Raw genomic sequence first — 21,199 nt, 5'->3', positions numbered from 1 at the left:
GGTGTGTGAAGAGCAAAGCTGGAGCTGCCTCTCGTTTAGAACATTCAGAGGATCCAGGTGTTGGCAGGTACATGGTTTTAAACCTTAGAGTGTGGAGAGAAAACTGAATGAGCCTTTCCAACCCCCCGGGGCACCCCGTGAAGGCAACCAGAGCAGCCCTCCCTTGCCATGGATTTGTGTGGCACGGATGTTGGAGTGCGTGGGAAGGGTGCCTACATCTATTAAATCCAACATCTCTAAATTGGCATTCATTATCCTGTAAGGCTCCTCTGCAAACCCCTGCTCATTTCACCCTGGCTGGAGGCTGATGGGGGGGAGCAGCAGTGAGAAGTACAAAGGAGGTCTCTCGGTTTTGAGGCTCGGGGGTTGCAGGGCTGGGTGTGGGAGCCCTGGAGGGCTGGGCCGGCGGTCTGGGAGCAGCTGATGCCGGCGGTGGCCGTGCTCTGGCCCCCGGCAGCCAGGAGGGACCGAGCCGATGTGATGGGGATGGCAGAGGGAGCTGCCGACGTGGCCGTGCCAGGGAGCCCAGACACGCAGGGCTCCATTCCCACTGCCCTATCCCAGCCTCAGGGACCATGACAGTGAGGGATTAGTGGGGGCAGGGTGCTGAAATTATTTTTATCTCCTCGTCTTGTTGTGCCTGTGCACAAGTGCCAGCCTTTTCAGCCTTTTTTTTTCTTTTTTTTCCTCCTGTGAAGCATTAACTGGGTGGGTTGCCATAGCAACTCCCGCATGATAACTTGGGCTGCTTCTTGCAGAGATTTCTCCCTCAACAGTCAAGATTTCTCTCTCTCAACGTTGCATCCCCTTCCCCATTTCCCCTGGAGTGCCAGTGCCCCCTGTGGTGCCCTAAAGGCCACCCCTGCCCTCTGGCCAGCTCACTGGAGGCACCAGGGCTGGGGCAGCAGGGAGGAGCAGCTTGTGCATCATCCTGGCGTGGGATGGGGTTGGAAGAATCTCTGCTCTCCATCGCTTGTGCAGTGCTCAAAATTAAAACAGGCTTGCAGTGTGACATCCCATTCATTTGCAAGTCTCCCTGAAGAGGGCAGGGAGGTGCTCGTTGCTTGTCCTAAACAGGCACGGGGTGACATTGGAGTGGTTCCCAGATTGTAGCAAGAGTGAAATGATCTTATCCTTTCATTCAGTCCCTCTGAGCGAGCCCAGGGAAGTTTGCTTTGAAAACAAAACCCAGCACAGGCTGTGGCAGGTTAGGAAACTGGATGGGCTACAGGTATTTGTTCCAAGTCACCTTGGATCTTGTCTGTGGTACAAGAAGCAGGCTCAAGGTGAAGAATCACAGGTGAAGAAAAAACCTCTCCAGAGCAGCAGAAGAGGCTGTGACCTCCCTGTCCTGTAACTTTTCATCTCAAAATCCACCCAAATCCAAGGCCAGTTTCACCTGAAGTTTTCTTCACCTCAGGGCCCCATTTCCCTTCTTTAAATAGCAGCTACAACGCTGGTCTGGAATGAAGTAATTGAGGCTGGTACATGAGTGATTCTGAGGGAAAGCTCATGACTTTTTCAGGATGTTTGCCACTGTAATTTGAATTGCTTGGCAGGCGGGTTCTGGAGTGCCTGGGGTTAGGGGAGAAAAGGCTTCTGTTTCTGCCTGGGGAGCAGCAGGCAGGAGCAGACAGGGCTGGGGGGTCACTCAGTGGCTCTGATTGACTCAGTGTGGTAGAGCTGCTGCTTCCTCTTAATCCTCTTGGCCCCTGTGTCTCATCCCTGGCAGAAGTCTCCGTAATAGATGTAATTAGAGCTGCAGCAGCACAAACAGTGCAGCCCTGCTGATCCCTGCTCTGCATTCTGGCAGAGCACCTGGCTGCCTGGGAATAGCTGTGATTTCCATGGCGCTTTGTGGAACAGGTGGTTGTCAAAGGAGAGAGCCGGGGACGTTGTCCAGAAGCTTCTGTGCCCATAAAAAACCCACCCCCAGCACTCATCTGCCGTGCATGGGATGGATTGGTCCAGAAGGGTTAGGAGCAAATCCTCGTGGCTTAACCTGCCCTTCCCTTCGTGGTGTTGTGATGATAACAAGGGGCAATGGGACAAAAGAAATGGCTCAGTGTCCTTCATGCAGCTCTGGGTATCATGTTTGCTGTTCTGTCTTCCCAGGGAGAAAAGTCAGATTTTAAGATCTCTGTATCCATGATGGACTTCTAAGGGGGGATTGGAATTGTGGTGCTGGCATCAGCAGCTTGCAAGCTGTTGGTCTCCCTGGTCACACCTGGCTCCTGGAGGTACATTAAATAGGTTTGAGGTTTTTTTGGTGGGTTGCTGGAAGAGTGCACAGGAACCCAAAGAAGCCTGGGAGCAGAGGGGACAGCGAGGACAACCTGACAGCCAGCGTGTGGCTTTGGTCAGCCCCTGCTAGAATACTTCAGGCTGCAAAGGTTTCAGGAATCCCAGTCTGCCGTGGGCTGGAACAGGGCAGAGCAACCGGTGCAGTCGGCACCGTGAGGCAGAACAAGGGCTCAGGAGGGTGTCCTTAGCTGGGAATTACTTGGAGCAGTCACCGGAGCCCGTGAAGGGTGACGTGCAGGCAGCTGCTGCGTGTGGCTATTGGCAGATGATGAATGCAGCCTGCTGACACAAACACAATTAGATGATGTCTAGAAAAAGTGTTGGCTTTGTTCTGTGCCCACTCGAGCAGTGTGGGGACCTGATCTCACGTGTGTGCCTTCAGCACCAAACCCCTGTGTCCGCCCCTGGGAGGCCACGGAGCTGTGGCAGTGGCCACCACCAGCGGCGTGTGCGCAGCCGAGAGCCTGGGTGCAGCTGAAGCTGATGCTTTCTGCTGGCTGCAAACGTCTCCGGGTGGGTCTGGCCACCTGCACGCTGAGCTCTGGCACTGGCAGTTGCTCCAGTGTCACTCTCTGGTGGGGCTGGCCAGGTTTAACTCCATAGATTGTGCTGTGTATCGAGCTGCAGGTGCTTTAAAAGGAGCACGCGGAACAAACGCTTCATTTCCCCCTCTCTGTCCACTGTGACCTTCAAAGCTGCAGAAGCTCTCCAGGGCATGGTGGCCCCCATCCAAGGAGAGAAAGCCCAGCCTGCTGCTGGCATTAAATTCCCTGGAATCAGACAGGAACATGAGGCGAGAGGATTTCCCAGTATTTCCAACTCTGACCTTCAGAGCTGTGCAAATGTTAGTATTAAACTTATTAGCAGCAGAGGCCTTTCTGTGACCCTGCAGGGATAACTCCCCCCATTTCCCCCCCCTTGGCTTTTTTTGGAGGCAGGACAGTGATGCTGATCTGTGGTGTTGATCTCTAGAGACAGGACAAGGAGTGAGGGCTACAAATGGAAAGAGGGGAAATTCAGATTTTGGGAAGAAACGCTGTTTTGTGAGGGTGTTGACAGGGTGACCGGGGAGGTTCTGGCTGCCCCATCCCTGGACGTGTTGGAAGGTTGGATGTGGCTTGGTGGGAGTTGTCCCCGCACACAGCAGGGGGTGGGACTGGATGAGCTTTAAGGTCCATTCCAACGCCTTAACACCCCACGATTGTGCGATAGCCTCTGTGTGATATGTCTCCAGCCAAGCTGGGCGCTGCCCGCGGGACCCCCGGAGCCCCAGGCTGCTTGAGCTGAGCCGGGAGGAGCCCGGCGCGCCCGGGGCCGGGGGAGGCGGCCGCGCATGTGCCGGCCGTGCCCCCCGCCCGGGCTGCTCCAGCATCCTCGGCATCCTCCCCGCCGGGCGCTGCGCCCCGCAGCCCGCGGAACAGCAGCGCCGCGGCCGCGCCCCGCGGAGCCGCTCCCGGCGCGGGGCACCTGCTGCTGCTGCTGCTGCTGCTGCTGCTGATGATGATGATGATGATCCACCGCCGCTGCCGCTGATCCACCGCCGCCGCTGCTGCTCCGCCCGCGCCCTGCGCAGCGCCGGCCGCGCCCGCGGAGCCCCGGAGCCGGCGGAGCTGTCCGGGCCCGGGCTCTGTCCGTGGTGCTGCCGCCCCCGCGGCCGAGCGCAGCCCCCGGACCGCGCCCGGCCCGGCCGCTCCTCGCCCGGCATCCTGTTGCGCCGGGAGCACGGCGAGCGGGGGAAGAGCATCCTGCCGAGGAGCCTGAGCGCCGGCCCGGCTCGGAACAATGGCTGCGCTGCCGCGGCTGCTCTGCGCGGCCGCGCTCGCCCTGCTGCTCTGGGGTAGGTGCTGCCGTTCCCTGTCGCCTCCACCCCGGCACCCCTGGGGCTTGCGGCGCTCGGGATGCTGCCGTAAAGAAGGGAGAATGCTCCCTTCACGCCTGCCCTCCGAGTGGCTTTTTTTGTTGCCGGGAGAAGGGAATTACGCTCGTGCAGAGTTAGTGTGAGTGTGAGGGAGTGAACGCGAGCGGAGAAAACACCTCAGTGCCGAGCAGAGTCACGGCACGAAGCATGTGCTGGTCCCTTACTGATTGCTGGTGGTCTGGGGTTTGCAGCGGGATTTAACATCGAGTTGCCTCGGGGAGGGTGTGCAGCCCGCTAAGCGCTGGTTTAGTGCCGGTTTTCCGTGCAGTCTGTGTAAACTGGAGTTAATCAATCGATTGCAACTGCAGTTTGATTCCTGCCATGGGAAAAGGTTGGGCGGTTTTGCCACATTTAATGCGCGTGTGCCTTCAGCCCTGTGTGTGGGTGCCTGTCTGTGTGTACAGATTTCCTTTCTCAGAGTAAAGCAGGATCCAGGAGCTTTTTCCTTATTTTTCCCTGAAAGCTGCTGCTGCCCGTGGAGCTGGTAGTACAGGAGACCTGGAACCAGGCTGCTTCCAGGAATAGTCCCGGGATAATATGTTGCTTGAGAGAGTGGGTTAATGGTGCCTCAGAGGCTGGGGAGGAGGGAGCAGCCAGCAAAGTCAGCGTCTGGGCTCTGGAGACAGCCTTGGACAGACAGAGCCTGGGATTGTTTAGCCCAGGGGACAAATGTCAGCAGGGATTTGGTTGGAGATGTCGTACTCAAACGATCCCTTTCTGCTCGAGCGTGTGGCTTCACATGCAACGATTTCTGCCCTCTTTGCAAGAGCAGGATTTGAGAGTTGCCAGCGTTAGCACAGCTTTGACTGGAAGCGTTTTGAGCAGGAATGCCTGGGAAATCAATAACTCCTCCCGCTGCCAAATTTACTCCTGTCCAAGCCCCTTGGTTCCCAGTAGTGCCCATGGAGCCCAGGGCATGGGCTGGACCCTCCCAGCTTTTGCTGAATTAAAGCATCCAGACCTTCCAGTTTAGCACAAAGAGCGAGCTGTTCCTCCAGTCTGGAATTCTGGGCTGCCCCTCATCCCAGACTGTAATTGCTGCTCTAACAAGAGCATGCCCAGCATGCATGGGAGGGAATGAACAATGCCTTTAAAGTGGCATTAATTACCAGGGAAAGATGAAAGTTATGGCAAAGCAGATGCTGGGAGAGGTGAGTCTGTGTGAAGTGTTCACCCTCTGTTAATTATTATGAATTATTAATATCTCAGAGAAGGAAGCTTGGTAAAATCTGACATTTGAGACTTAATCTGTTATCAGGCAGTGCTAGTAATAAATCAAACCATTTCCACTGGGGACATTAATGCCAAGATGTGAATAACTGATGTTTCTCTAATTCTGTCTTAATGTTTCTTTCTCTGCTGCTCCTCTCCCCCAGCTGGATTTTGTTCCTCAGTGTGTGTGGAAGTCCCATCTGAGACAGAGGCTGTCCAAGGGACCGACATGAAGCTGCTCTGCATCTCCTGCATGAAGAGGGAAGAGGTGACGGCCACCACGGTGGTGGAATGGTTCTACAGGCCCAATGGGGGAAAGGATGAGCCTGTATGTATGTCTGGCACCCAAGCCGTTTCCATTTCTTTCCTTGCTTATCCCATTTCCACACCCGGCCACAGCGTGAACTCCTGGCAGGAAAAGAATCAGTTCTTGAGCTCAAACATTTGGGCTGTAGATTCAGCAACACCAATTTCCAGTCCCATTCCTTCAGTACCTCAAGCTCAGTATCTAAGGATGTCAGATATGACTGACACTTGGTACCCTTGTCTGAATCAGTTCTGAACCCCAAAGCTGTTCTTTTGGAGGTCAAATTGGCCTCCAATAAATCTGCAGGACAGGATTTACTTCTTTTTGCCTCAGAGAAAGCAGCATTATCCCGACTGTGGGAGGATCTCTGGGAGTTGCTCTGGCTCCCTGACAGGAAAAGGTAAAATTGATTTTCAGAGTGAATCAAAATGGAAATTGGACAGATAAGGGGCAGCTAGAATTCAAGAGAGAATGGTAAAATGGAGAACAAGATAAAGGCTGAGCTCACATTTCTTTAGCTATTTTATCTGGGGTCTGAAGCATTAAATCAGTGTATGTGATTGAGCAGGGCTGGGCAGGATGACAAATATTCTCCTTCTGTCTGAGAACTAAAGGGGCCAGGCTAAGGAATGAGATGGGAATTCACTTCCAGTGCCCTGGGTGATCCATTTGCCAGTGGCAACCCAAAGAACACCAACCAAAGTGAGCTGGGGCGGGCAGGGCCGCGATGGGGACGGTGCTCAGCCAGAACGTCACACGGTCATGTTTGTCCTGCAGCACTTCCATCTCAGCTGAACATCCCAGGGCTTCCCAAAAAGGGCTGTTTGTCTTCACTGGGTATATCCTGTGGTTCTTTGCACTGACCGACAGGCACTTTGCTGGCCACGACAACTACAGAATCCCAGTTCTTAGTTCCGTGGTTGATTTTTTGTGTCATTGTCCACGTGTGGCTGTGCTTTGCTGTGCCTCAGTTTTTCTCCCTCTCCGATGGAGATATTGGATTCCTGATAACTCATTTTCCTGTCTTTTGTGAAGTCACCTGATATTTTGAGGCAAAGGATGATGGAATATGAATAGCTGCTGTTACCAAGGGAGCTCAGCACATCCCTGAGTGTAGCTAGAGGGGGATGCTGTCCCTGGCTCATGCCACGGTGTTGTCCGAGGCAGCGATTAACCAGAGCACCCTTTCCCATTTCCTCACAGATCTACGAGCACAGGAAGATGAACCACGAATTTCCAAGCCGCTTCAGTGGCCGGATACAGTGGAATGGGAGCAAAGACATGCAGGACGTGTCCATCACTGTGCTAAACGTGACCCTGAACGATTCAGGCATCTACACCTGCAACATCACCCGCGAGTTCGAGTTTGAGATCCACCGGCCCCTCTTCCAGAGCTCCAGGGTGATCCACCTCACCGTGGTGGAGGAGGGTAGGAAGGGCTGCCAGAAAGTGTTTTGTGCTGTCACTGGCCGTGGGTGTTGTCACCCGGGGATAGGGTTTGTCACAGCACCGCAGGAGAGGGTTCTGAGTTTGTCAGCAACAAACGCGGGGCTTAGGAGGAAAAACCTGTCCCTTGTTTGACGGCTGGAGGCTCTTTTTAGGCACGGGCTGGTTGTGTGCGACTGCGGGAAGGCACGATGAGCTGGGCACAGCTGGGCAGGCGCGAGCAGAGGTTTCCAGCTCCTCCCGTGGCGGCTCTGGGATGCTACAGCAACGCCTTTCCCAGGGAGCCGCAGCGTTTCCTTGCTGCCGCCCCCTCCCTCCTGGAACAACGACTCATTCTCCATTTTGATACCAGTCTCCTGCTTCTCCTGCTTCCCTCTGGAGTGCTCCCGAGTCTTTCTGTTCCTCTTGGTGTTGCTGGGTTCAGTGCTGAAATCCCGGCATGTTACAGAGCACTGGGAATTCTGCTGCTCTCTTCAGAGAGGGACGCGAGCTTTTAGCCCTTTTGTGTGCCCTGTTCCCCTCTCTCTCCCCCACAAGCACCTCGGTGTTTTGATCCCTTACAAATCGCTGGCGGCACAACTGAGCCGAGTAACGCCAGCGAGTGGGACACGGGGAGGAAACAGAGCATGAAGAGAGGTGAGCAATCCGTGAGGATGTGGGGGTGGCACAGACAGGGCTGTGCATGTTGGATCCCGCTGCAGACACGCACTGGGATCCCTGCCTGTTGCAGTTCCCTCTCTTTTGCCCCCTCACAGCCTAAAGGCACCTGGAGATCTCTGGCAAGGCGGGTTAGGAGGGATGACACAAGGGTGGAAAGCGTCTGTGGAGCTGCATGGAAATGAGATGGGGTTATTTAATATTTTCATTGTATCAACAGCTGGAGAAGACTTCACCTCCGTCATCTCAGAAATCATGATGTATATTCTGCTGGTCTTCCTCACGCTGTGGCTGCTGATTGAAATGGTCTATTGCTACAGGAAGGTCTCCAAGGCAGAGGAGGCTGCCCAGGAAAACGCGTAAGTGTGGAACCCCTGGAGATGAGATCTGACCTGCAAGAGCTCTTCACATTTCCCAGAGCAGACTGCAGGAAGACTGAACTTTGCTATGGCACGGTCTGGTTGGTGTTTGCTCTGCCCAAAGTCCTCGCAGTGTTTAGGAACACCAAGATTGAGCCCCCTTGCGCCACACACCAGGGAGGGAGTGCACGGTGTTCCAGGGTGGCCCGGTTTGGACCCTGTGGAGATGCTCTCCTGGAAGGTCTGGTTTCATCCTGGCCCATTCCCATCTTTCCAAGCACTTGCCTTGGATTAGAGCACTCTTTGTACATAGGATGGCTGGGTGTGTAGGATTTCAGAGCAGGGAAGAGTCAGTGCTTGCTCCTGCCAAGGAGCTCCTACTGTGAGCATCTTCTACAGGTGACGTTTGTTACCTCAGAGGTGCTGCCAGGCATTCAGCAAAAGTGAGTTTACCCAAACTGGGGTTTACACTGAGTGCTCTCCTCCTTCCCTCCAACTACAGGACAGACTATCTAGCGATTCCATCAGAAAACAAGGAAAACTGTGCTGTGCCTGTGGAGGAGTAGCAGAGAGGAGTCAGCGGAGCGAACGGCACCAAGGTGGGTGATGAGAAAATGGTCACTGCTCGTGTCTGTCCACCCCTCAGCCTCCCTGTGGTGGGGCTGGAAACTCCTGGGCTGTGGCTGCGCTCCTCTGGAGCTTCCCCGGTGACCTTAGAAGCAATACAGGTGTCTTTAGGTGTGGGGTGTACTTGTATTGCTTGAACCCCCAAACCAGCACGGGCCACGATGTATTTATGCCTCCTTTGCCTATTGCTGTGGAGTTGGGAATCTTCGTTTTCCCCTGCACAAGGGCAGCTGTGCCCATGAGGACTGTCAGGGCTCTGTCTCCAAAGCAAACATCTAGGAAGGAGTTTGTGTGCTAAAGATTAAAACCTGGATCTTTTACTCTCTCGTTCACCTCCCATCAGTTCCTGTGCTAACTCTGTTGCAATCCTCACTCCAGTGAGCTCCAAGAGGAATTGTCTCCCTTGCAGGGGCTCTGAAGACAGAAGGACCACGCCACGCCAGCCAGGTTTGAGGGGGAGCTCTGCGCCGTCGGGAGGAACACAGGGAAGTGTAAATTCTCTTCCATTTGCCTTGGACTCTGTACAGCCTTGACTTTGGCCCCATGACCCCATCCCGAGTGCCAGCCCGCGTGCTGAAGGACTCCTCTGTGGAAGCACGCTGAGCAAATGGCACAGGGGTGTGGGCAGCACGGCTCCTTCCCCCGTTTCGGTTCCATCATCACCTCAATGGCTTTGTAAATGTTACCTGTCACTTCTCAGCTGCTCTCACCACCACCTTTATTTGCTAAATACGCTACTTCTCCATTGCAGAGGTCAAGGGTATGTATGGCACGCTGCTCTGAGCTGCAGGACTGCAAATGAGGTTCTCTTAGGGGGTTATTCCACCACATACTGTGGCCCAAGCAGTTTTACTGGTGTTCAAACAGGAAGAATTTAATTAATGAAATCACTCTGGATTTGGGGCTGTCCATGCACAAGCAGAATAGGGTGAAGACTGTAATGCACTAGAAATGTGTAGTGAGGACAGGTCCCTGTGCCACGTTCACACTTTCTTCTGGAGGGGATTGAGAATCTGGATCCTGAATTATTCCTGCTGGGAAGCAGGATGACGTAAGTATGAGAATCCCCTGCGTCCCTCTCATTTATCAAGTGTCAAAACGCTCAGCTCCTTCCACCTGCCTGGCACAGCAGGTTTGCTCCTGGAGTACACAGCAGCAGGAGGAACCTGCAGAGCCGCGTCCTGCAGCAGCTGGCACGGCAGCAGGACAGGGTACGGGATCCACCTTTTCCTGGGAAACCCCGGAAAGGAAGGCAGCCTCATGCTGGCAGGCAGGAGAAATAAATAGGATGCAAAGCCCTCACAGAAGGATGGCAGCCGAGTAAAATGGTTGTAGTTTTTGTAACTGTGACAGTTCTCCGGTGCTGTAGCAGCACCATCTAGAGGGATAGACAGAAAACACCCACTTTGCCCGGTTAATCCTAATTCTCTCTTGTGGTAATTAATCACCAGTATAAATAGTCTGCATTCATCCTAAATGATCCCCTGCTGCCCAGGAATCACCCTGGAAATCCTATCTTCCCTATGCAAACTTACCTTTTCTGAGGGTTAAGCAGAGTAAAATTCGTTTTCTGTCCTTCAGTGTAGATCAGTTGAGCTGAGCAGCTGGGATTGGAAGGGGGGAAAAGGCAGAAACGTTGGCCAGGGTGGAATTCTGCTGTTAGACCAGGGCGGGAAGCTCTGGGTTTGTTGTATGGCAGAGGCTGTGACATCCCTGCTGCAATGGAGCCTGTGCTGCTTTGCCAGAGCTGACAAGTTCTGCTCCACTGACCGCTTGTAAGTAGTTCCAAAGTGCTTGTGACTCCAGGCATGCTCCCCGCCCGCGGAATCCCCTCTGCTTTGTTCTGCTGCTTTTTATGTGTTTGCTAAAATCATGGAAATTACCCCGTTTGTAAGTCAGGCCCAGGCCAGATTTCCAGCTGGCACTTGTTCAAAATCCTTTTTTCAGACTGGGTGTCAACTTTAGTAAACTACTCCAGTGCAGTGTTGGTAGTAGGATTGCTCCCAAACCCAGAGCCAAGCCTGGCAAGGGGAGCACATTTTCCAGACGAAGCACACTCGTAGTCTGGGCACCAGTTCCCAAAAAACCTAACATCCAAAAGGGATATCCAAGCAGCTCCTCTTTGAATTCAGCCGGATCTCATCTTTTTCCCTATCCCACTTTGCCTGGCAGAATCCTGAACTCAACAGAGGAGGGACTGGGTTGTAACTCTGGAGTTTCCAGCACTGGCCATGGCACTGAGCCCATGGTGATTTTTAGGACACCTCTCTCCCACTTCAGCTCTGCTCCTCAGTCCCTGTGAACCGTGGATCACCCTCTGGTGTCACACTTCAATCAAAAAGGGAGTGAACCCAAGAACTTCTTGAGAGCTACCTCAGGTGGCAAAGAACGGCCATCCCCTTGTCCCGCACCTCCCCGTATCCCACAGGCATCTTCTGCAGATGCTCTTCTTTTGGACAAATCTTTCACCTTTCCAGTTCCTGCAGACAGGGGTGACCATGGCCACGTGGCATTCCAAGCAGAAGGAAATGGGGTGCAAAGTTTTGCTCAAGGATCTCACAGGGAAAAATGGATAATAATTAAAATACCAGTGATTTATCAAGACCTGGAAGAGATGCTCCCAGCAAAGACTGTGTGTGTGTGTGTGTTTGGAATGGGAGAGGGGACTCTGGAACAGGCAGGATAATAAAGAGAACAAAGAGCCACGCTGGTTGTTGGATAGATTTTTTAATTGATACCGTACTTCCATGGTACTAACTACTTACACAGGGTTTGGCTGCAGAGCCTGTACAATTCCAGCACGAACGTTCCAGTATCGTTTTTTAACCGCAGGGTTTTTTTTGGTTTTGCGCACAGCGCAAAGTTTCTGACAGTTGGGACAACTCCTAAAACAAACCCACAATCCTTCCCCCACCCACCCCAGAGTCACCTCAGCCATCAGCCCCCAGCTCCCCGGGCTCTGGAGGGGATTCCAGGAGGGAAGCACGTGCCTGTGGTGGTCGTAGGACTCTCGTTCATCGGCAGCTGCGCACAGGAATTGCGGGATCCAGGTAGGGAGAACACGGCCCAGGGTTTTAGCAGCTTTCTCCAGCCCTGGAGCACGTGGTGGGAGATGAAATCCCAGGGGAATGGTGATGTCCCAGGTGCCACGGCCACGCCAGGCCCCTCGTGGGAGGTTGTAACGCTGCCACTGCTCTGCTGCTCTTCCCTCCCTGCACGTCCAGCCCAGAGCCAGGTCGGTGCTTCCATCCCTGCTCTCCAAGGGCCATTTCCCGGGAGGTGGGACTGTGGAGGTGGGGATGACGTGCGTGGCACAGGCTCCACCTCTCTGCTGGATGGATGAAGCTGTAACAGCCGCTCTCCCAAACCCCAATGTCCGCCGGGGACGCGGCTCCAGAGCCTGAGCTGCACATTGGGGTTTATTCCCTACCTACTCTCAGGGTTGGGGTCGGGGAAGGTGGCCTTTAACGTCAGCAATGGAATTGGCCTAAATGAGTGAGGTAACAGAAACGGCCAGAGGAGGAACCTCCCCGAGCCATGTGCAAATATAATTCCTTCAGCAGAAGGAAGTCCTTTTCCCTACTGAAAAAAAATAAAATAAACCACATTCACTTGAAGAGCATACAGACTGCGGGAGGGGAAGGCAGGCAGGGACAGCACCAGGTCAGACCATCTGTGACACGGGGAATGATTGTCCAGCAGCAGAGGTGGGAGGGGACAGGGAAAAGCCAGAGTGAGCACTGCAAAACGTGTGGGAGAGGAGGAGGGCATGCCATGCCACGGATCCGTGCTAGGAGAAGCCCATGCTGTCTGCCTAGATCAGGGAATGGCCTCAGTCAGCAGTGGCCCAAGACACGAGGAGATTACTTGGCCAGTGTGCACATCCAGAAAAAGAGAGGTTTTATGGCACAGAGAGACTCGTGCTGGAGACTGCAAAGCGCAGAGATCAGAGCATGTCCGGGGGAAGGGGCCAGGAAATCAGCACAGGAACCACACTGGCACAGGTGTTCTGTGAGCCACGGCCCTCGAGGGCTTGGGTTCCAGTCTCTGTTCTGAGATGTGTTTTAAGCAAGCCCCTGCCAGGTATTTTAAGTGGTGCTGAGACTAAAAAGACTATGCCAGAGTCCAGGTGGCTGTGCCACGGACCGTGTTGGTGGCAGCCTGGCAGAGATCCTGTGGGAGAGCCCCTTGGAGCTGGGCAGGCAGTGCAGGAAGTACTGCTCTGTCAGGAGCTGGGGATGGCAGCAGCTGCCTGGGCAGACAGGACAGAGCTGCCTCCCCTGAGCCAGGCACTGCTGCTTTAAACAGTGATTTTGAGACTGATTTTCTGCATGATGTGGAACCAGAAAGTTCCAGCTGTAAATCAGGAGAGAGTTTGTTCCTGTGCTCGTTGGGAGGAGCAGGTGCTGCCTGGCACGGTGCTCCTGGGGAGAAGAGCTGCTGCAGCACACACACAGAGCAAATCCAAAAGGTCTCGTTCCAAGCACCCACACCCAAAGTGTCTCCTGCCACTCTCTAGGAAAGAAATTTCTACCTTCTTGCATAAAGGGAAGGAAAAGCTCCTATGTGGCTACCAGGACAGTGCTGAGGAGCCAAGGAGGCTAAAAAGTCTGTCCTTATCTACACCCAGTGTAGCTGCTGAAGCTGTCTGATAAGGACATGGATGAGCATTCCAGGATTAGCATTCCTAGAGGGGATCTCCCACTACATGCAGCTATTTCAGAAGCAGTTTTGTGCCTTCAGGGCTCCCAATCCAGCAAAGCCTTGTGCTTTGAAACCTTTCCTCTTCCAGTCCAGGGCCATATTACACTAAAGACCTTTCCTGTCCCTAAGGTTTCTCTTTCTAAGATCAGAAGCATCCAAGCAGGGTCAGGTGTGAGAGGAATGAAGGACGTGTCTTTACAAACAAGCTGTGGGCCTGCTGGTAGATAAAACTAGCACTGCGAGATAAGAGAAACAATGGGAAGGATTTCACTGATTAATGAATGGAAAGAAAGAGATTTGTGTTTACAAATAAACTATAGGTCTGCTGATAAATGAAATTAGATAGAGAGATGAAAGAAACAATGGGAAAGAACCATAAATTCCACAAGAACTAAGATAAAAGTAATAAAGGGGGGGTGGGGTTATACATTAGAAGGGAGTCTTAGGTATTAGGTGTTTTGGGAAATTAGGAGAAAAAAAAGGGGCTGCACCCCCCAAAAATCTGAGAGACCCCAGGGGAAATGCCCCATAACCTCTCCCTTTATTCGAATAAAGTAACAGGACTCCTCTGTCTCCTTTTTGTACATAAACCTCTGGTGTTTGTGGATTAATTTTCCTGACAGGTGTCACCCAGCAGTCAGAGCTGGGTGTAAATGCAGCCTCTGTCACAGCAGAACAGGCAGCTCGGGGCAGATCAAAGTCATGTGCCTTTCTTCCCTTCTCCAAAAGGACTTGAGGGAGCCAGGAAGGATTTGTACAGAAGTCAGGAGAAGTTAGTATGAGTTAACAGCAAAGTTTTCTGACTGAAGAGTGCCTGAAGTGCAAAGCACCCAAAAAGCTCATTATCCTGTTAATCCACAGCCAACTCCTCTCCTTCCCACTGCAGGTGCCTTCCTATCCTCCATTTTCCCACATTTTCTCTCTGGAATGTGCAGGCCCAGCAGTGCCCCTGCCTTGGGCAGCTCACCACCTGGAATAACCTGGGTTTTGGTCCTTCAGAGACTTTACAGGCAGGTGCTGCTCTAGATCCCTCTGGTATCTGCTCTGGGAACGTCTGGTTGCCCATCAGCTATCCAGGACCCAAATCCACTCAACCCAGCTGCCAGAACTGCTCTAAAGTAAGTCCTGGAGGGTGTGTTTTGATCAGAGGTGAGGTTGCACCAAGATCAGATCAGTGAGGATGTCACAACCTGGTGGATCAGAGCCTCCTGCTCCCCCTCCTCCCAACAGGAAGCATCTTCATTGGCAGGAATTAGGCTACAAGCCGTTGGCGTTATTTTGCATGCTTGGCTGGAGAAATGCCCTTTTTTTAAAAAAAATCCCTGTTTCTGTCGTTGTTCAGACCCTGCAAATCAAACCCCAGCAGATGTGCAGGTGGAAGGATCAGACTGGGAGGGGAAATGCACCTGCTGTGACAAGAATCCAGTGGCATTTCTGGCACAGGTGAGCAAGGGGAGAAACAAAAGCCTGATGGTGAAAGCCAAGCTTGGCTGTGAGTGCTGAGGGAGGCACCACCCTCTGTAACATCACTCAGGCCTCTCACTCCTAGAAAGTGCGAGTGATCCCTCCAGGAAATGTAATCCAAAATTGTCTCTGGCCCCAGAAGGAATTAACCTGTCAGCTGGGACTGAGCAGGGGCAGCTGATTCCTATCCCAGCTCTCCAGAGGAGTGAAACACTCCCAGGTTTTGTTTAAACCCTCACCGTTAGTGCCTTAAAGCCCTTCCTTTTCTCCTTTCTATTACTACTGCGGGAGATTAAGAGGCAATAAAAGATTGTGCATCCCAGCTGTTGGGGTTTTAGGAGTTGTCTTTTTGTTTTACTTTTCTCAGATAATTTTTTCCCACACACGCCCCCAGCAGCAATACGTTGCTAAGATAACGTTAATTACTGGACACTTAAGAAAGACAAAAGACCTGGCCACAGGGGGAGTGGCCCAGCTGGCCACTTTCCTATTCCCTGGGGTTTTCTCGGCTAGGACAGAGATGCCGCGAGATTGGAACTGGATAAAAGGGGTGGACTACAGCTCCTAGCCCACTTGCTCTCTCGGCGTTCAGAGGGGAAAGAAGCTGCGTTCGCTGCGGGGAGAATCCATCACCGCTGCAGGCTCCCGCCTTCCTTCTACCGCGAGCGGAGCGCTGCTCGCTGGAGCGGCCGCTGCATCGGGACCCTGCTTTAGCACCCTCCTTCAGCGAACCACAGACTTTCTCACCATCTGCTGGGCTGCCTCAGGGATAAAACCCGGGACCCCGCCTTTCCCTGCCCCGCACCTCCGCTCGTCCGCAGCAGCAGCAGCAGCGCCGGCCGGGTACCGCCTCGCCATGGCCAAGCATCACCCGGACCTCATCTTCTGCCGCAAGCAGGCGGGCGTGGCGATCGGCAGGCTCTGTGAAAAATGCGACGGCAAGTGCGTGATCTGCGACTCGTATGTGCGGCCCTGCAGCCTGGTGCGCATCTGTGACGAGTGCAACTACGGCTCCTACCAGGGCCGCTGCGTTATCTGCGGGGGACCCGGCGTGTCCGACGCCTACTACTGCAAGGAGTGCACCGTGCAGGAGAAGGACAGAGATGGGTGCCCCAAGATCGTCAACCTGGGCAGTTCCAAGACAGATCTTTTCTATGAAAGGAAAAAGTACGGCTTCAAGAAGAGGTGATCCTATTCGTAGCTGGCTGCCTCCTGTTCCATGTTTCCTTTGATAGATTAGTGCAAGGTCATTTCTTGTAACCACTTCTGTAGGATGCATACCAATAAAACTCCTTCTTTTGGGTTTTTTGGGGTTTTTTTTACATTTCGGAGCGCGCCCCTGCAGCCACGGGGAACCGTGGTGTGGGCACTTAATAAAGGTGCACTGTTCTCATTAAGACCGAAATCCCTTGTGTCCTTTTGCACTCTGAGATCAAGAAACGAACCATCACGACCCTGGCTTGTATCAGCGGATCGCGACACCATCCCAGCCCCTGCCGGCTGCGAGCGCGACTGCACCGAGGGCAGAGCGCCCGAGAGCTGAGAACAGCGCCGGTTCTGCTGCTGCGTGTTGTTACTGCCAGAGTTGCTGCTGTTTGCCTGCCTTACTTATATATATAAAATGTATATTAGTAAAGAACTGTTATTCCTATTTTCCCATAGCTTTGCCTGAAAGCCCCCTTAATATCAAAATCATAGTATATTAGGAAAGAAGGGGATTACATTTTCCATGCTAAGGGAAGCTCCTGCCTTCCTCAGCAGACACCTGTCTTTCAAAGCAAGACACCATCCAACTCCAAGCCAGACTGGCTGCCAAGTGGGAAAAAGAAATAACTGGGAAAGCCAAAACCCTAAGGCCTCCAAGAGAAACCTCCCTCAGCGTGAAGGACACTGCAGCACCAGGTTCTGGCTGGTGTCCACCAGCCTTGTGCTCCTAATGACACATTTCACATTGCTGGGTGTCAGGATTGGTGTGAAACCTGTTAAAAACCCAGTTTAATGTGCAGAACAAATATTAGTGTTGAGATTGCTACAGCTGCTTGGCCTGACATTAATTTAACAGAGCTTTTGCAGTTCTGTCCCTGGGGCCCAGCCTGAGGGAACATCCCGAGCCTGCAGCTGGAAATCTGCACAGGAGAAAGCATGCAGGATGAGAAAAAGGGTTCCTTGCCTCCCTGACAAAGAGGATGTGACAGTGGTGAGCAACCCATGCTGATCAGCAGCACTGATCTGTGACCCTGGCTGATTGCTCTGTCTCCATCCACCCATGTCCAAACCCCTCCCAGCCAGGCAGAGGAGCCCCCACGTGCCAGGTTCCCCTTTCCTTTCTCTTTCCTGGCATGGGCAGGATGAATCCCAGGGCTTCCTTCCTCTGTCTCGTCCTGCTTGGTGCTTGAAATTAAATTCTAGAAGAGAGAAATTCCAGCAGCAGGGGAATTTTGTGTGCTTAGTAATTGTGGGACTGACTAATGGGGGAAAGGGGACTCTGGGACAGTCTGACAAGTCACAGCGGGGAAAACGAGCCACAGAAAGCCCTTCCCAGGCCCTAGCACCTCAATTTCATTGCACAGCAGCCTCCCTGGAAAAAAGTCAGGGAGCAGTACAGTAGTCAGCAGCATTAAATTAAATAGTCATAAATACACATTACTCTCTGGTTTTCCCCAAGTGGACCTTGCTTTCACAGTCTGAAATGTCTTTTTGATAACCTGGTTTCATCCATGCTCCTGCAAATGTGACTCCTGCATGGGGCATGTGTTTAGCACTTGGTCATGGAGACTGCAGGCAGCCTGGGAGAAATCAGCAGCTTCTTCCTGCATCCATACCTTCCCCTAATTGCAAAGTGGGAGCTTGAGAGGGTTTTCCTCAGACTCTGCTGAGGACATTCTGTGGTACAGAATGGTGTGAGACCAATTGTTGACCCTGGCACTCCCTGAAGGAGCTACAACTGCACCATTTCCAAACTGGGAATGTGCAGCTGCCTCCCTCCTGCCAGTCAGAAGGTGGAAAAATCCCAGTGTTGGACACAGAGGGCCTCACATTCCCCTAATCTACCTGGCTGGGTAAGAGGCCAGAGCATTTCTTAAACACTCTAAGCAGCAGCCTGCATCCCAACCCCACAGTCCCTGTGGAGTTTGTGCACTGCACAGCACAGCCAAGCTGCCCCTCCTTCCTCATCTGGCTGCTAATGGAGTCTGGAATTATCCCCAGAACAACAGAAAATGCACACTGGCTTTTTCTGAGTGCAGCTCTACCACCTGGTGATTCTCAGGGCTTCACAACCCAGCTGATGGGAGACACCCCACAGGTGCCTCACACCCAGCTCTGTCCTGCCACCCTCTGATGGTCCCTTTTGCCTTTCCCCTCTTGGTCCCTGTGACCCTTCCTGACCTCTCCTGGATTTCTGGAAGCCTCGTTGCTCTACAGATGCAGTCATGTAAATATCCACAGTGATGGCTGTTGCTGCATAGATACAATTATGTAAATTTATCCCAGGCAAGGAAAGGAAGCTCTTGTCTTTCCCCGTTTTCCCACAGATTTTACAAGACAAGGGCTGGGTGAACGAAGAGGAGAGAGATGTACTGAGCTGGGTAGTGGGAGTGGTTGCAAACCAATCCTAATTCTGGTTTTCTGTTTTAGATTTGGGTCCTCCCACCGTGGTGATTCCAGCACCGATGCAGACCTGCAGCACAGGGGTGGCTCAGGGGCAGGGGCCCAAGCACAGAGAAAGCAGAGGACAGCTAAAGGGGACACTGTCACAGGCGTGGCTCTCCTCCTCCCACACACCTTGGGGCCAGACACTCCTCTCCGTGCAGCATCCACGACAGCAAATCAGTGTCTGTGGAAGGGACTGCAGCTTGGCCACGCTCTGTGCTCTGCTCCGAGCCAAGCTGGCCGCCCTGACAGCAAACTGCTGCTCCCAGGAGGGACCTGCCAGGGGGATCTGCTCTCCACAGACCCACAGCAACTCCCCCTCCTCTCCAAAGCAGTTTTGCAAGGGATTGACTGCAATTGCCAAAACCTCTGTGCCCTGAAGCCAGCGAGGTGAGGGAGCTGACAGTGTCCCCTTTGAGAGATAAATAGAGTGAACAGGGACCTGCACGCACAGGGAGGGGATGGGGACAGGGTGGGGGCACTCACGCTGATGCTTCCCTTTGAGACAACAAAAACGAAACAGACAGACAGACAGACAGCCAGGAATATTACAGAGGAGCAGTGCACGGGCCCAGGGAGCAGGGCTGGGCACGGCCCTAAGCACACCTCAGTGCTGGGAGAGCACAGCCCTCCCACACACACACACACCCCCCACGCTCCCAGAGACGCTCCAGTTCAGCCAGTGTTGGAGGTCACTCCTTCCCCTCTTTAGGCTTTTTTTCTTTTTTTTTTTTTCTCTTAAAATCTGTATATAATATATATATTTATATCTGTATATATATATATTTATATATATATATTTATATATCCTATTTACACATATTGCACACCGTCCTCTGGCCTCCTGCATTCCTGCCTGTTAATGGAAACGTTTCCGTTTCTCCTCTGGATCTGACCCGAAGTCCCGGGACCCGATGCCATTCTGGAGATTTATCAGTGAATCCTTCATCTGCAAGAAAAGAGGTGGTGCTACCCTAGAGGAGAGAACTTGGGGATTTCCTTTTTCCCTGTGAAGTATCGATGGCAGAATTGTGGGTTTGGGAGCAGGGAGTCGGGGCTGGGGTGCACAAATGGGGACTGAGAATTCTCCAAGAGAAGGGGTGAGCAGGGTACAGGGAGTTCTCTCTCCTTAGGGGAGAGCAGCTCTCATTTAGGGGTTTATGAGGCAGCAGCTCTCATTTCTGGACTATGTTCTCAGCACATCCCGAAATTCCAGGCTTTGTGTTCCCTTCCTCCACGAAAGCTGCATGTAAATCCAGGGTTCAGGTAAAAGCAGTTTGCTCTCCAAACTGGGATGACAGAGATTAGATACCAAATGTGCCAATACAAGATTTTTGGCTCTGCAGGGTTCTCTCCTTGACATTCACAGATCCCTCTGACGTGAGAGGGCAGCTGTGGCACCCCGTGACAACCCTTGTGGTACCCACCACCACCAGGAGATGGATCTAAAGGAGCTGACACAGCTGAGGGACTGTGGTGGAAGCAGGAAATGCTGAAGGATGGGGAGCAGGACTGGGAGGACACAGTGACCCCCTGGCCACAGCCCTGCCTGGAGCTGTGCAGCCTCACCTGGTCCAGAAGCATCACCGAGGATTTGATGATCTCACGCCATTTCTGCAGCTCTGAGTCGTGGTACTTCTGCTGGGACTCCAGCAACTGGGCCCATTCTGTCTGAGACTGGGGTAACCTGCCAGGAAAACACAGGCAAGAGTCATAAAATCACATAATTTGTACAGAGATTTCTCTTTATTGTGAGGAATAGCTGCACTGGTTCTCTTTTCCATGGCAGGTATGTGCAGGTATCAAGCCCTTCCCTTCAGGACCATTTAAGGCCCCAGAACAGAACTGAGGCGAGTGGAATCAGGACAGATGGAAGCATTCCAGGTGCTTGGATGGCTTCAGATGCTTCCACAGCAATTGTGGCTGCAACACAAAAATTACCCATGTGGAGCCACCCACATAATTCCAGCACTCGCACATGACGCTGTGCAAACAGGACATAAGTTCTGTATTAAATACTATTGTAGTAGTCTGAATAAACACCAAGAGCAACAGAGAAAGATAAAATCACTTAAAGTGCCTATAACCACTTAAAGTATCAGTCTGTGGGGAAGTAATAATTGCCTCTCTTAAGGAGGAGAAGTAGCACAAATAAAGCAAAAACTTCTAACACAGTGGTAGCACATGGCTATGGATGCCTAAAGTCAAACCCAGTGTAGCAAGGGAACAACTGGGACTCCAAAAAAGGGACACAAGGGGACAAAAACACCTCACAAAAGTGGAATCAGGATGTTCTCAACCGCTAAAAATAGACCAGAGACCATTCAGGCAGGACACACTGCTGATATCTGGACCCACACCTTCCAAAACACAAACCTAACAGTGTGTGTGTCACAGGCCCAAATTCTCCTCTGAGCACAAAGGGATCATTCTAAGACTCTACTTTCCATACACAGGGAAGTTTGGCCATCAAAGGATGGGAAAGTGACCACCTTGGCCCAAAATCGCTCAACATTTATTCACAGAGCATCCTCTGTTCCACGGGGTGCT

The 21,199-nt window shown here is 52.7% G+C and overlaps 3 protein-coding genes across 17 annotated transcripts in view; 2 read left to right on the top strand and 1 right to left on the bottom strand.

Annotated features, from left to right (window-relative positions):
• The first annotated feature begins 3,893 nt into the window (after window positions 1–3,893).
• On the top strand, window positions 3,894–11,536 carry SCN3B (sodium voltage-gated channel beta subunit 3). The gene is made up of 6 exons (XM_042034310.1): window positions 3,894–4,141; window positions 5,599–5,762; window positions 6,945–7,170; window positions 8,065–8,203; window positions 8,706–8,802; window positions 9,240–11,536. The coding sequence occupies exons 1-5, from the start codon at window positions 4,087–4,089 to the stop codon at window positions 8,767–8,769; spliced, it is 648 nt and encodes a 215-aa protein (XP_041890244.1). The 5' UTR covers window positions 3,894–4,086; the 3' UTR covers window positions 8,770–8,802; window positions 9,240–11,536.
• An 86-nt stretch (window positions 11,537–11,622) lies between these two features.
• On the top strand, window positions 11,623–16,592 carry LOC121667548 (PHD finger-like domain-containing protein 5A). The gene has a single exon (XM_042034313.1). The coding sequence runs from the start codon at window positions 15,855–15,857 to the stop codon at window positions 16,185–16,187; it is 333 nt and encodes a 110-aa protein (XP_041890247.1). The 5' UTR covers window positions 11,623–15,854; the 3' UTR covers window positions 16,188–16,592.
• A 1,064-nt stretch (window positions 16,593–17,656) lies between these two features.
• Window positions 17,657–21,199, bottom strand: part of GRAMD1B (GRAM domain containing 1B) — an 84,587-nt gene continuing 81,044 nt past the window's right edge. For all 15 annotated transcript variants that reach the window (XM_042034274.1, XM_042034276.1, XM_042034277.1 and 12 more), the window contains 2 exons: window positions 20,219–20,336; window positions 17,657–19,598 (listed from right to left, as the gene is read on the bottom strand). In XM_042034274.1, the coding sequence (XP_041890208.1) occupies window positions 19,509–19,598; window positions 20,219–20,336 (208 nt within the window). In that variant the 3' untranslated portion in view covers window positions 17,657–19,508. The remainder of the gene's footprint in view (window positions 19,599–20,218; window positions 20,337–21,199) is intronic.

This window comes from Corvus kubaryi, unplaced genomic scaffold, assembly GCF_017639235.1.
Source record: "Corvus kubaryi isolate FWS band 111438036 unplaced genomic scaffold, C.kubaryi_AGA036_p1.0 37367, whole genome shotgun sequence".
NCBI classification, from domain to species: Eukaryota; Metazoa; Chordata; class Aves; order Passeriformes; family Corvidae; genus Corvus; species Corvus kubaryi.
This window is presented reverse-complemented; position numbering and strand designations above follow the sequence as displayed.

Coding starts and splice junctions, on each gene's coding strand:
- SCN3B (XM_042034310.1), top strand. CDS start 4,087: ATGGCTGCGCTGCCGCGGCTGCTCTGCGCGGCCGCGCTCGCCCTGCTG. Junction 5,763..6,944: donor ATGGGGGAAAGGATGAGCCT/GTATGTATGTCT, acceptor ATTTCCTCACAG/ATCTACGAGCACAGGAAGAT. Junction 8,204..8,705: donor GAGGCTGCCCAGGAAAACGC/GTAAGTGTGGAA, acceptor CTCCAACTACAG/GACAGACTATCTAGCGATTC.
- LOC121667548 (XM_042034313.1), top strand. CDS start 15,855: ATGGCCAAGCATCACCCGGACCTCATCTTCTGCCGCAAGCAGGCGGGC.